This window comes from Somniosus microcephalus, chromosome 22 (genome assembly GCF_052327205.1).
Source record: "Somniosus microcephalus isolate GS21.2 chromosome 22, FLI_Smic_1.0, whole genome shotgun sequence".
Classification (NCBI taxonomy): domain Eukaryota; kingdom Metazoa; phylum Chordata; class Chondrichthyes; order Squaliformes; family Somniosidae; genus Somniosus; species Somniosus microcephalus.
Genome location: NC_141008.1, coordinates 59,934,408 through 59,949,077, shown reverse-complemented (window position 1 = coordinate 59,949,077; position 14,670 = coordinate 59,934,408). Strand labels below are relative to the sequence as shown.

The window sequence follows — 14,670 nt, the reverse complement described above, 5'->3', positions numbered from 1 at the left end:
CCTTGCCTTGTTAGCCCTCCCCAAATGCATTACCTCGCCCTTCTCCAGATTGAATTCCATTTGCCACTTTTCTGCCCACCTGACCAGTCCATTGATATCTTCCTGCAGTCTACAGCTTTCTTCCTCACAGCCAATTTTTTGTATTATCTGCAAACTTCTTAATCGTGCCCCCTACATTGAAGTCTAAATCATTGGCCCAGAAATTCGGGTCGGGGGCTTCCCGCGGGTACAAGCCCCCGACCTGCACTTACCTTGCACGCCGGCCGTTGAGCTGTGGGCCCCCGTGGAATTCTGATCCTGGGCCTGCTCCAACTGCAGGCACGCAGTGCTTGCGTATCCCAGGGGCGCAGTTAGTTCGATGCGTCCCCTGGGATCACGTGGGCCATGGGGAGCCAATCGGAGCAGGGAATGCTCCATTCATAAGTTTGACAGGAAGAGCTGTCAAAACTTATAAATACTACAGGCCCCAAAACATCACTAAATCTTCAAATAAAAAATGTTTTAAATCACATTTTTTAAATAAATATAAATTACATGAAATAACTATTTTAAACAATAATTTAAATTTTTGAAAACGGGGCTAAAAATAAACTTACCTTGCTTTAAAGTATTTAAAAATAATAAACCTGTGGAAAAAATGTTTTCATTTTAATTAATTCACCACTTACCTTGTAAAAAGCAGGCTTTACGCCTGCTTTTTAAATGTGTAAATTCTGGAGACTTACCCTCCTGGGAAATCCTGCAAAAAAAACACAAGTTCGATGCGCACGCGCAGCCTCTCCTGCGCACGCGTATGACCTCTTAACCCCTGCTTTCAGGGGAACGGAAGTGCCGGTTTCCCGCGCATGCGCAGTGCATGCAGGAAACCGGCACTTCCATTGGGCCTACGGGTGAGTACCCCGTGCGTACTCACCCGTGGAGACCCGAATTTCTGGGCCATTAACGTATACCACAAAAAGCAAGGGACCGAGTACTGATCGATTCTGCTGATTGTGACCTATGGCACACATTGGCAAAACAGTGTATCGATCATCAGAAATGTTATAACAATTTCTTTTTAAATCAAGAATGGGTCACAGTGCCATCACACGTTGGTAGCATTCAAACAGCCACTGCAAACTAACACACTTTTGCCTCATTTAAAATCTCTAAATGTGACTACACAGATTCACTTCTCCAAATAATAGTAGGTGGAAGACAGATATTATAAGCTAGTGGAAATCCTTTGCAGTGACTGAGTGGCTCAACTTTTGGTGGCCGTGCCTTCAGCTGCCTGTGCCCTAAGCTCTGGAATTCCCTCCCTAAACCTCTCCGCCTCTCTACCTCTCTTCCCTCCTTTAAGACGCTCCATAAAACCTCTTTGACCAAGCTTTTGGTCACCTGCCCTAATTTCTCCTTATGTGGCAGGGTGTCAAATTTTTTTGTCTTATAATACTCCTGTGAAACGCCTTGGGACATTTTACTATGTTAAAGGTGTGATAGAAATTGTTGGTTTTTTGGTTGTTGTGCTGAGTCACAGACCAAAAAGCTCCTAGATTTGAACTCCGACCTCTGGGACCACTATATTTGGCCTCAGTGAGCTGGGGCTGGGAGAGGGGGAAAAAACCATAAGCCAGAGCTTCCAATCACCATCCAGGGACTCCTGGAAGCATGCTTGTGTGTGTTGGAGGTTGGGTGAGGACTAGGGAATGATTACAATGTTCCCGACCTCCCAATGGAGGTCAGCAGGTTGTGCATTCAATCCCACTCCAGAGCCCTGAGCATATAAATCTAGGCTGACGCTCCCGGTACAGTACTGAGGGAATGCTGCACTGTCGGAGGTGCAGTCTTTTGGATGAGATGTTAAACTGAGGCCCCGTCTGCCCTCTCAGGAGGATGTAAAAGATCCCATGGCACTATTTCAAAGAAATGCAGGGGAGTTATCCCCGGTGTCCTGGCCAATATTTATCCCTCAAATCAATATCACTAAAACAGATTCTCTGGTCATTATCACATTACTGTTTGTGGGAGCTTGCTGTGCGCAAATTGGCTGCCGCGTTTCCTGCATTACAACAGTGACTACACTGCAAAAAGTACTTAATTGGCTGTAAAGCGCTTTGAAACGTCCTGAGGTCGTGAAAGGCGTTATTTAAATGCAAGCCTTGAAAGTTCCAACAGCCCGCCAGCACTTACTGCCTGGACTTGCATGCGTAGAACAGCAACTTGGAGACACATACCAGAGAGGTCGGAATGTATCCCGGCATTCGAGGGGTGGAGGTGGGGGGGGGGGGGAAGAGAGAGAGAGAGAGATGGGAAAGGGGAGAAAAATCAGAGATGGAAGGAACAATCACCAGCTAACGTCTTCTCCCAGATACACAGTAGGGGATTCTCAGGTGTGGAATACCCCACTATAACCTGCCTTTGATTCCATTTTGTTTTCTGGGGGATATAAATCTTCACAATGAGGCAGTTTAGGAAGTTGCCGGGAGGCCAGGCATCAAAGAACAACAATAGTTGAACAGTTAGTTTCAGGCATTTCTATTGGTTAGAGTTAATTCCTATGTTTCTTCATTAATAAACACGACACTTCCAAAGGAGGAAGAAAAATCTAAAATTGGATTCCAGAGGCCATTAAATTCTCATTACATTTTGGTACTTCATTATCTGCTCGAGGACTAATGCAAGTTCAAGGGTCACCCGGGCGGAGCTAGTGGACCCTTGCTTCAGAGCCCCTTGCATTTATTCAGTAATTCCAGACAGGAAGGGAGAGGTCACAGTGCGCCCTGTTCTCTCTCCCTCTCTGCCATTTCCAGCAGCTTTTACTCATCCTGTTGCCCTGGTGCTCATTACAGAATGACACCCAAACAGATTTTACAAAGTGAATTCCTCCTTATTTAATTAAGCTCGTTTAACATCCTTTTAATCAATTTGCACGTCTGGTGGATTGTGCTCCCGGTTGGGTGTTACTGTGTCAGTGTTTTAACAAAAATCAAGAACTTGCATTTCTATAGCGCCTTTCATGACCTCAGGAGTCCCAAAGTTCTTTACAGCCAATGAAGTACTTATTGAAATGTCATCACTGCTGTAACATAATGTGGGAGTGTTACTGTATAATATAACCCCAAAGCCACTTGCGGCCCATCTCCCTCTCACCTGCAGCCCTGCCACTCCATATGCCTCTGGGCCTCAGTTCATAAGTGACTACCCCTGTGACATTGTTGGTGCTGGAATTTAGAGTAAGGGACTGAGGACTCTCATCTTAATAGAAAAGTCTTTTGTTGATTTCTGTTGATGGGCTCTGTGGGGTACTGAACTATACCTGCATATAAGATTGATTGAAAACACAGAGCCAAGGAGATGGGTGATACATTCAGCATAGTGCAATGTCTTCTTACTTCCAAGACCTACTTTGAATGCAGTCCAAGATAATGGAATCATAGGATCATAGAAACATAGAAGATAGGAGCAGGAGTAGGCCATTCGGCCCCTCGAGCCTGTTCCGCCATTTAATGAGATCATGGCTGATCATCCAAATTCAGTACCCTGTCCCTGCTTTCTCCCCATATCCCTTGATCCCTTTAGCCTCATAGAATGGTTACAGCGCAGGAGGAGGCCATTCGGCCCATCGAGCCCGTGCCGGCTCTCTGCAAGAGCACTTCAGCTAGTCCCACTCCCCCGTCCTTTCCCCCTAGCCCTGCAAATTTTTTTCCTTCAGGTACTTATCCAATTCCCTTTTTAAAGCCACGATTGAATCTGCCTCCGCCACCCTTTCAGGCAGTGCATTCCAGATCCTAACCACTCGCTGTGTAAAAAAGTTTTTCCTCATGTCACCTTTGGTTCTTCTTCCGATCACCTTAAATCTGTGTCCTCTGGTTCTCGACCCTTCCACCAATGAGAATAGTTTCTCTCTATCTAGACCCCTCATGATTTTGAACACCTCTATCAAATCTCCTCTCAACCTTCTCTGCTCGAAGGAGAACAACCCCAGCTTCTCCAGCCTATCCACATAACTGAAGTCCCTCATCACTGGAACTATTCTTGTAAATCTTTTCTGCACCTTCTCTAAGGTCTTCACATCTTTCCTAAAGTGCGGTGCCCAGAATTGGACACCGTACTCCAGATGAGGCCAAACCAGTGTTTTATAAAGGTTCATCATAACTTCCTTGCTTTTGTACTCTATGCCTCTATTTATGAAGCCCGGGGTCCCGTATGCTTTTTTAACCGCTTTCTCAACCTGCCCTGCCACCTTCAACGATTTGTGCACATATACCCCAGGTCTCTCTGTTCATGCACCCCCTTTAGGATTGTGCCCTTTAGTTTATATTTCCTCTCTTAATTCTTTCTATCAAAAATGTATCACTTTGCACTTTTCTGCGTTAAATTTCATCTGCCATGTGTCTGCCCATTCCACCTCTTAAAGTCTATTACTGGGTATTTCACTGTTCACTATACTTCCAAGTTTTGTGTCATCTGCAAATTTTGAAATTGTGCCCTGTACACCCACATCCAAGTCATTAATATATATCAAGAAAAGCAGTGGTCATAGTACCGACCCCTGGGGAACACCACTGTGTACCTTCCTCCAGTCCGATAAACAACCGTTCACCACTACTCTCTGTTTCCTGTCACTTAGCCAATTTCGTATCCATGCTGCCACTGCCCATAATAATACCTGGATTTATATAGCACCTTATCCCATTGAAATGTCTGAAAGCAGTTCACACAGTGAATTATCTTTTGAAATGCAGTGCATGTTGTTATTTAGATAAACACGGCAGCTATTTTGCACCAGCCAGCAGCGATGAGATAAATTACAAGTCAATTCAAATTCTCAACCTGCCATGGTGGGATTTGAACTCAATGTTCTCTGGATTATTAGTCGAGTAACAGAACCATTCTGCTACCATACACCATAATGGAATGAAAGTCTCTCTCTATGCTTAATCTAAGGAATATACCATTAAATGATCATTTAAATAGTTATTCAAAATGCAAAGTAGAAACATTTCCAATAACAATATGAAATATAACATTCACTGACAAAGTTTTCTCACTCACCAGGCCTCAGCCTTCAGGTTGCCATACCTTCAATCATGTGACCATTTCCTGCTTTGCTACTGGCCAGCCTTTTTTGAGCGCATCATTAGATTTTCTATTTTCCCCTTCAAACAGTTTGTAATGTTGACATTAACTACAGTGATGGGATTGATGTGCCTTCAATAACTCAAAGACAAGGAGTTTAAAGGATTCAACTAAAGGCTTTTAATCACTAAGAACATAGCAGCATAGCAGGTCTTCCCACATCGAGTTCATCTGGTAGTGAGTGACTCATACAGCTCCTGAGACCTTTATATGGCAAAAGACAGGGGCGTAGCCAATACACACAATAGGAACAAAAGGGTGTGGTTCACACAATACAAGCAGGTAAAATACAAGCAGGTCTGATGAAGGCATATTTCATCACATTCACCCCTTCTACAGATTTAGTCTGTCCGGGGGTGTGATAGTCCTTCCTGAATGTCGCAACAGTACCTCGGGTTCCGACTGGGAGTCCGTGGTGCCCTCCTGGGCATACCCATGTGCCGGGGGTGTTGCAGGTACTTCTGGGGGTGGTGAGGATACCTCTGGGGATGGTGGAGGTTCTTCTGGGGGTGGTGGTGATGGGTCGTCGTCGTCGCTTCCTGCCGAGGCGAGGTCCTTTATGGACACGGTGTCTTCACGCCCGTCGGCGTGCTTGACGTACGCGTACTGTGGGTTTGCGTGGAGTAGGTGTACTGCCTCCACGAGGGGATCCGTTTTGTGGCCCCTCACATGCTTCCGTAACAGGACTGTCCCTGGGGTGGAGAGCCACGAGGGTAGGGATACTCCTGAGGTTGATTTGCGGGGAAAAACAAACATCTTCTCGTGAGGAGTGGCGTTAGTAGCAGTACACAGTAGCGACCTTATCGAGTGGAGTACGTCTGGGAGGACCTCCTGCCAGCGGGAGGTGGGGAGGCCTTTAGACCTTAGTGCTAAGGTGACCGCCTTCCACACTGTCGCGTTCTCCCTCTCCACTTGCCCATTACCCCGGGGGTTATAACTAGTGGTCCGACTCGTGGCTATCCCCTTCGACAGCAGGTATTGGCGCAGTTCACCGCTCATGAACAACGCCCCCCTGTCAGTGTGGATGTAGTTAGGCATGCCGAACGTGCAAAACAGGTTGTCGAGGCACTTGATGACCGTGGCACTGGTCATATCCGGGCAGGGGTAGGCAAATGGGAAGCGGGAGTACTCGTCCACAATGTTGAGAAAGTACACATTGCGGTCGGTGGAGGGGAGTGGTCCCTTGAAATCTAAGCTCAGGCGCTCGAATGGCCATGTAGCTTTGATCAGGTGGGCTCGGTCGGGTCTGAAAAAACGGGGCTTGCATTCCGCACAGGTGCGGCAGTCCCTGGTCATAGACCGGACCTCCTCGATGGAATAGGGCAGGTTACGGGATTTTATAAAGTGGAATAGCCGGGTGACCCCCGGGTGGCAGAGGCCATTGTGGAGGCCCTGTAGCCTGTCCCCCTGGATGCTGGCGCACATCCCTCGTGATAGGGCGTCGGGGGATTCGTTGAGGGCCCCCGGCCTATATATTATGTCGTACTCAAACGTGGAGAGTTCGATCCGCCACCTGAGAATTTTGTCGTTCTTGATCTTCCCCCTCTGTTTGTTGTTAAACATGAAGGCTACCGACCGCTGGTCGGTAAGCAGGGTGAAGCGTTTGCCGGCTAGGTAGTGCCTCCAGTGCCGCACTGCCTCCACTATGGCCTGGGCCTCCTTCTCTACCGAGGAGTGCCTGATCTCGGGCCCTTGGAGGGTTCTTGAGAAAAAGGCTACGGGCCGCCCATCCTGGCTGAGGGTGGCTGCTAAAGCGAAGTCGGACGCATCGCTTTCGACCATTTCCTGCTTTGCTACTGGCCAGCCTTTTTTGAGCGCATCATTAGATTTTCTATTTTCCCCTTCAAACAGTTTGTAATGTTGACATTAACTACAGTGATGGGATATTCTACATAAAAAATTAAACTCTTAACCTAAATTACAGCAAAAAAATATTAGCGACCTCTGACACTCAAAGTGGCAGGAATGACCTTTGAACTAACAGATACTTTGCCACAACATACAAGTGGACCCCATGAGTTTGAACAGTCTCAACCCAGTTTACAATGCAAAACTGCCCGCAATTTGACAATCTCACTTAAAGATGCCATAAGAATGACTGGGATAGAAATTGGGGGAAAAAAACCATACTGGTGCAGTGGGAGAGGGTCTTCTTCTTAGATTGTGGTAAAGGCACATTGTTGATGCAACGTAGCTATACTCTGCATCCACTCTGTGCTGTACCTGACCTGGAGTTTGTTGGTGCTGACACTGGTTAATAAAAGAGGAAAAGGTTTCCACTCTCCAGCATTGCCAACTCTCAACTTCTCCTGCCCCTTACCATAACACCACTCTCATCCCTTTAAACTAGCGTGCGTTATTAATGGTTCCCTCTATAATAGATAAAATCCCTCTGTATCACATGACCCTGGCTAAAACACTCTTAATTTGCCCATCTTGAGCAGACCTGGGAACATCGTTATCACGAGGAAAAACATTTTTACGCAACGAATGGTGAGGACCTGGAACTCGCTGCCGACGGAAGTGGTGGAAGCGGAGACTCAGTGTTTTCAAGCGGAGACTGGATCAGTACTGGAGGGAAATAAACTTGCAGGGCTACGGGGATAGAGCGGGGGAATGGGACTGACTGGATTACTCTACAGAGAGCCAGCACAGACTCGATGGGCTGAATGGCCTCCTTCTGTACCGTTATGACTCTATGACTTTCCAGAAGATTCAGTATCGACGACAACGCAGTTCTCTGTCTCTGGATATCAGGAATATTTAAACATTTTAAAAGACAAGATTCATAAACAAAAAGAACAATGTCCCAGTGGCTCAGTGAGTGAATGGATTGTGTAGTTTGTTATGTTGTAAGCCCCCAAAGTGCGGACCAAGTGATATACAAGGTCGACGTCACTGGCTTGTTGAAAGAAAGACAGACCCAATAATTGAAGTCAAAACGGTTTATTCAGGCCTGGGGAGAAATTTCTTGTGTCCCTACACAAGACTCCAACTCCAACGAACCTCTCAAAGTCCACACAGTTATACAAAAATTAAGGCCCTGCCCTAGGGGCGGGGATAAGCTTATCAGCATATACAGAGTTATAGCTAAATTGTAATTATAAAACCGTGACAGTTCATCTTCTTGCCGCCCCCAATCCCCACATTTCATTATCAGTTGGTCCCGTCACCTCTTGTGACCATGGGCCTCATCTTAATTACTTTACAACCATCCATTTGCCCGTAGTCAGATGGTTTTGCTTGTTAAGTGTTTTCTTAAGATACCAGTCCCTGTTAAGGTGTGCAAAACACAGACTTTCGGTCTCGCTTCGGGTCATCTCTGCAAAGCAAATACATTCTAATTAGCCCCACTATATTTTGAAGAATGGAACCCTGTTGTGAATTACAATAAACAAATTCTTAGGTGCATATGTGTCGCCCCGCTTGACCAACCACACATCCTCCTCAATCTTCCCATGAGTTGTTCTATAGTTTTAATCTCTCAGCATTTGAAGTCACTTAATCATGTTTAAAACTTAGCTGGGTAAATGCAATATACAGACCTCTATTGTTCAACTCAGAGTATGAATTAACCCATTATCTCCACTTTGTACATTGGTGTTGCAATTGAATCCTGGTTGTCTTGCCCTGTTATACCCAATTTTTTAATATCTTACTTCAGTTACATAGCAACTCAGGTCAAGGAGCTCCCAGACTTGAGGCCTGGTCTGCATTCAGTTCGCTGATCTTGTTCAGGAACGTGGTCAGGGTCCTCCACTTGACGTTCCAGGGCTCGGGAGGGGAAGACCAAGACTGTCCATTGGCTCTGGCTTTGAATTACTGTCCATTGGCTCAGATGGGAAATATATGAGTGCGGGTGTCATGAAAGGACATGTTTAGGCTTGGCCGCGATGTCAACCCCGCCCCAACCCCAATTCACCCCATCCCAAGTCAAACATGCTGCTGGGGCTCAAAGATGGTTAAGGGGAGATTTAATAGAGGTGTTCAAAATTATGAAGGGTTTATAAGGAGAAACTGTTTCCACTGGCAGGAGGGTCAGTAGCCAGAGGACACAGATTGAAGATAATTGTCAAAAGACCCGGAGAGAAGATGAGGAGAATTCTTTTTATGCAGCGAGTTGTTATGATCTGGAATGCACTGCCTGAAAGGGTGGTGGAAGCAGATACAATAGTGCCTTTCAAAAGGGAATTGGATAAATACTTGAAAAGGAAACATTTGCAGGGCTACGGGGAAAGAGCAGGAGAGTGGGACTAATTGGATCGCTCTTTCAAAGAGCCGGCACAGGCACGGTGGGCCGAATGGCCTCCTTCAGTGCTCTATGAAGAACAGACACGTGGATGAGATACTGGAGGGCTGCAGAAATCTGTAAAATTGTACTCCAGAATAAGTACAAGTTTTCAGAAGTCGAAAGGAAAAAAACCTGAAAAATAGAGGGGAAAATTTGTAGGAGATGCACCTTCTGGGAGTGAGGTGGCCAAAGTAATCGGAAAATATAAATAATGGGGTGATCAGCCATTATAGGTGAACAGAGGAAAGGTTAGCAAGATTGCCTTCTCTTGGTTTGCCATGGGTTGGCATTCATGCTCATAGAGAGAGCCAGGGGCCAAACATGACAGCTCTTTCCGTTTAAGCGATGGGACAACTGGAGACTGAGCTCGGGGTATTATGCGGCTTAAAACATTTTCTTGAAAGGAGCCAGTTCCAAGTGTTTTTGAATTTTAAATCGACCTCTCTTTCTCATTAATTTGCAGATGACTGTGAGCAGCAGGAGGACTATGCCCCCATCGAGGCACAAATCAGAGAGAAGGAGTTGCAAAATGCAGCGCTGAGAAAAGAACTCCGCCACAAAGAGGCCCTGATAACCGCGCTGGAGGACAGCATGAGGAGGAGGGAGCGGCTGTTCCTGGAGGAACTCAAGAGACGGAGTCACAGGATGACCGTGCTGAACAGTGAACTGCAGAAGCAGTCCGAGACTGCGGCCCATCTCTCGTTTCAGCTGCACAGCGTCAAACAGAAACTAATTAACTCCAGGCAAGGTAATCGGCCTTCAGACAAGCCTTCCGATAAAGCCATCCCTACGTCTCCAGTATATACATCCATATCACTGAAAAGGAACCATAAAGTCCATTCCAAAATGACTGATACCATCTGCACTGACAAAGCAATGGGGACAGACTCCGTGCGGCAAAGGCGACTGGCAGGGTGGGACGAACTGGACCCCATGCCCGACCCTGCACTTTTCCTACAAGCGAGGTGGCAATATGGCCAACGGCAGAACCAGGCAACCAGTTTGGCTGCCCCCGTTAGCCAGGAGCGTGGACTTGAGAGCGGGGGCCTTGCTGCGGCATCCCAGATGCCCAGAACTGTACCAAAGGGGAGCTCAAAATGTTCGAACATTCTGGGGCCTCCCGCTGAGACGGAGATTCCCCTCACCGACGAGGAAAGCACCGGCGAAGATTCCCGAAAGGGGCGGGAGGGTTTTCGAAAATAGGGCTGTTTTTGTCACGGGTTTTCAAGGTTCACAATCAGTGAAAAGAAAGAACTTGCATTGGCACAGCGCCTTCTCGTATCAGAAAGGTCCCAAAGCACGTCACATGCAATGAATTTTCAAACTGGTCACTGTGCAGGCAAATGTGGAGGCCCTTTTGCACAAAGCAAGGCCCCACAGAAAGCAATGGGGTGAACGAACAGTTATTCTTCATCTGCAGCCGCCTGTCTGTATATAGTACAGCAAGACCACACTTCATTAATCTCAAACTCCAGCCTCAACCTGGATCTAACTAAACCACGTCATAGAAAACCAGTCTATCTAAAGTGAAGGGTAGGCAAGGAGAGCACTGGCAAGTTTTACAGAGCTTCCTTGTTAACGTCAGGAGCTTGATCATCAGAAAGATTTATTAAAATAAATCAACGGGTGAGACTATTTTATAATAAATCTTTGAAAATATTACATTTATCCAAACATTTTATTAAAAATCTGTCTCTAATATTACAAAAACTCTAGCTATGCACACACCTCCTGTACCTCACATTTCAGACATCACTCTAATGCACATCTCTGACACACTTGAAAAAATGCAAAGCAGTAAAAGCAATTATGTAAAACTTACAGAGACTCCAGCAACAGAAAACACGAGACACACAATATGTCCTATGTATGAACTCACTCGGTGATTGCGTAACACCAATTAGGCTTTGAAGCCTTGAAGGGACACACACCTACACTTTACCAGCAGAACAGTGTTCCTGTCCTTACAAAGCAGTACCTCTGATTAACCATGAGCAGGGTCATGGGAGGTTCACAAGTCTGGATATAAAACCCTTGCATCTAGCGCACGGTTTGTCCGTAACCCTCCAGACATCGCCTTCCCGATGTTGCACCCACAGACATCGCATATTGTCTCTGATGCAAAAACACTCTTTAAAAAATCCCCGGGTGCTTCTGGCCTGGACTCTGTGAATTACAAACATTTTCCAACAATTAGACTCTGCTTACTGACCGATAATTAGCTGTTACAACCTTAAAGGGACACAGCCCCCCCCCCCCTTAGCAGCAGACTAATACACAGTGCACTCTATGAGCAAACAGTTTTGTTGTTATAACACATCCAACTTACTTACTGCAGTCAATAGCTCAAGAGGTCGGCTAGTAATGATATAATTGATTCAAATTTCCTCAAAACCAAAAGAAACACTTCACTTTACTTAAAGAAAGAAAGACTTGCATTATATAGCGCCTTTCACAACTTCAGAATGTCCCGATGTAATGTAGGAAACGTGGCAGCCAATTTGCGCACGGTAAGCTCCCACAAACAGCAATGTGATAATTACCAGATAATCTGTTTTAGTTGATTGAGGGATAAATATTGGCCAGGACACCAGGGAGAACTCCCCCACTCTTCTTCGAACTAGTGCCATGAGATCTTTTACGTCCACCTGAGTGGGCAGACGGGGCCTCGGTTTAACATCTCATCTGAAAGCTGGCACCTCCGACAGTGCTGAGTGTCAGCCTAGATTTTTGTGCTCAAGTCTCCTGGAATGGGTGTATGAACCCTCAACCTTCTGACTCAGAGGCGGGAGCACTACCCATTGATCCACGGCGGTTTAAAAGTTTAAACCAGTCAGAAAGCGTTTCACTGCTAACCACTTATCTCAATTGGCTCGTTTTTTCCAGTAACCGAACAATTTTTTTTTTCTCTATATCAGCTGTTTCCCTCCACACCTTCACAAACTTTTAGTGTCCTCTAACTCGCCAGAAGCAATGCCAAGACATGGTCCATCAGTTTCTATATATGTTTGCTTTGGGCGACACACAGAGACATCCTGGGGGTGAGCGGTGAATTAAATAATGTTTAATCAGATCTGGATTGTGCCGCAGTTACCAGTCAACACTTTCTGATCGCTGCTTAACTGACTAACCTTGAAAACCTGACCACTGACGGGAATACATTAACGCTTTGCCCTCACCAGAAACATCCATAATCTTTTTTTGGGTGGGAGGATAAAGGGTTGGAGAGGAAATCTCAAAGAGTGAAAGCAAAGGGTTAACATATCTAATAAATCATCTGTCTAATACTGTTCAGTAGAATTGGGCAGTGTTCCTGTTAGCAATTGCAAATAAGGGCCCAACAGATGTTTTTTTTTCATTATTAGCAAAGTGTATATAAACTGCAGTACCAAAATTCTTATTTGTATAAGCTGGCTTTGATACTGCGATAATCACAGGCACTGCTATTGAATTTCCATACTTTCTCAACACGAAAGCCTCTGTTGAGACTAATATTTAATAGTTATATCTCTACAGCAAGTTTAAAAAGAACAAAACAAAGCAATACCTCAATGTTCGAAAGGTATGTGCAGATGGAAGTGTGGCCTCCATTGACTCTGATGCCCAAACAATATCCCACGTGACCTTGCTGAAGATTTTCTTTCCCCCCTCTGTTGCGAAGTTAAAGGGGCACTGCCTTCATCTTTATTTTGTTTGGCGAGGGGAAATTCTCAGAAGAGCCAAAGGAGGCAAGCGGGTGTGAAGATACTGCCAGAGGATTTACATCATTGGCGAGCAAACCAAAAAAAGGATTTGCCCGAAGTTCCCTGCTGGCTCAGTCGGTGCGTGCACTGCACTGTGAGCCGTGCGGCAAAGGAAAATGAGCCCAAGTCCCTCAAAAACCTCTGCTGGGAAGTGGATGTTGGGTGAGGGCATGACCAGTCTTGACTATGTTGCCCTTCTTAATGTGAATAGATTACCGACACTCTGCTCAGACACGCATCATGGTCACTTGAGCAAGGGTACCTAAAAGGGCACCTGTGTTGCGCTATCCCAGAAGGAAGTCAGTACCTTCAGGCGAAAAGGAGAAAGTAAAGTTAACAAAATTGACAGTTTAAAAAAAATGAAGGCAGTGCCACTTTAAGAAGTATTTAGTCACATTCAGTTTCTTGGGATAGAGAAATGAAGGGAAGCTGCTCATGTTTATGCTACAGTGGTTCCCATATCTAACAGGAAGGCTTCAAGTTATTGAGATCTTGGTAACCTCCTACTATTTGTTCCCCTCTTTCAGAGTACATATTTAATAGGTTAACGCCATATTTTTTGAGTGCGAACCAGTTGTATTCCATAAGAGTAATTTTACAGGAGTGTTAAAACCGCATTAAATTGTACTGCTCCACGGTCACTTAAATTTACCAGTGAATGTCGAAGGAAAAAGGTAACTAAAATCAGAGCTTTTATATAAAACTGGCCAAAGTACATATCCAAAGGGAATAACCAGGATAACTATTCCGTACTTATCTCGCGGTGGTTGACTGGAAAATCGGAACGAGAGGTTGACCTTTCACTTTTAGCAAATAACTGGGGATTGCCAGTTTCTCTCCCTGATTGTCAAGAATTCCTGCAATCAGAAAGAGCAGGTCTCAAAGCTGGACAATCCCAAAATTGTGTTAGCGGCTCATGAATCATGGAGAGAATCGGGCATTCTCCTCTTCTTTAGAATATGAATTTTGTTTGAGTGTTTCCCAGTTAGCCAGTCCTGGGTGGGTGGCACGGGGTGGGAAGGACAAAGGGTGGGAGGGACAGAGGGAGGTGGGAGTCATGTCATTACTGCACGGGAGTCTTCCATTTTCTTTCTTGCTCCCAGTTTTCTCCCTCCCTCTCCTGGAGGTGCTGACTGGCGCTACAGCACAGTTCCCCGGGCACCAGCTGACATCTGCTACCTTCCCCAAGTGCCCGTTCTTCGTGTATGTGCCTAGACAGTGATGCCTAGATGGTGAATTTCGACTAGCTATTTGTGCCATGGGGCACATCGCAGCTGAGCCCAGCCTTGGGTTCGCCCGGTACCTACATACTTACCAACAAGAGTGGATTGAACAGTGGTCAGGAGTGGGAACCCCCCTTCCCCAGTCCAAGGACGCTGGGGCCATTGTGACACCCCTAGTGCCATCCTCGTTGAGATCAGCCGAGGCCACAGGTTGACTTTGGACCATCTTGGTCTGTATGGCTCAGTACCACATCGGGCAGTGCAGTTCGAACCTATTGCAGTGCTGTAGGTT

At 45.9% G+C, this 14,670-nt stretch overlaps 1 protein-coding gene across 3 annotated transcripts in view; it reads left to right on the top strand.

Moving 5' to 3' along the window:
* The window catches only part of ccdc92ba (coiled-coil domain containing 92Ba), a 90,081-nt gene extending 75,926 nt beyond the window's left edge, over nt 1-14,155 (top strand). For all 3 annotated transcript variants that reach the window (XM_085964876.1, XM_085964874.1, XM_085964875.1), the window contains one exon: nt 9,876-14,155. In XM_085964876.1, coding sequence (XP_085821002.1) covers nt 9,876-10,615 — 740 coding nt within the window. In that variant the 3' untranslated portion in view covers nt 10,616-14,155. The remainder of the gene's footprint in view (nt 1-9,875) is intronic.
* The last annotated feature ends 515 nt before the right edge of the window (nt 14,156-14,670 follow it).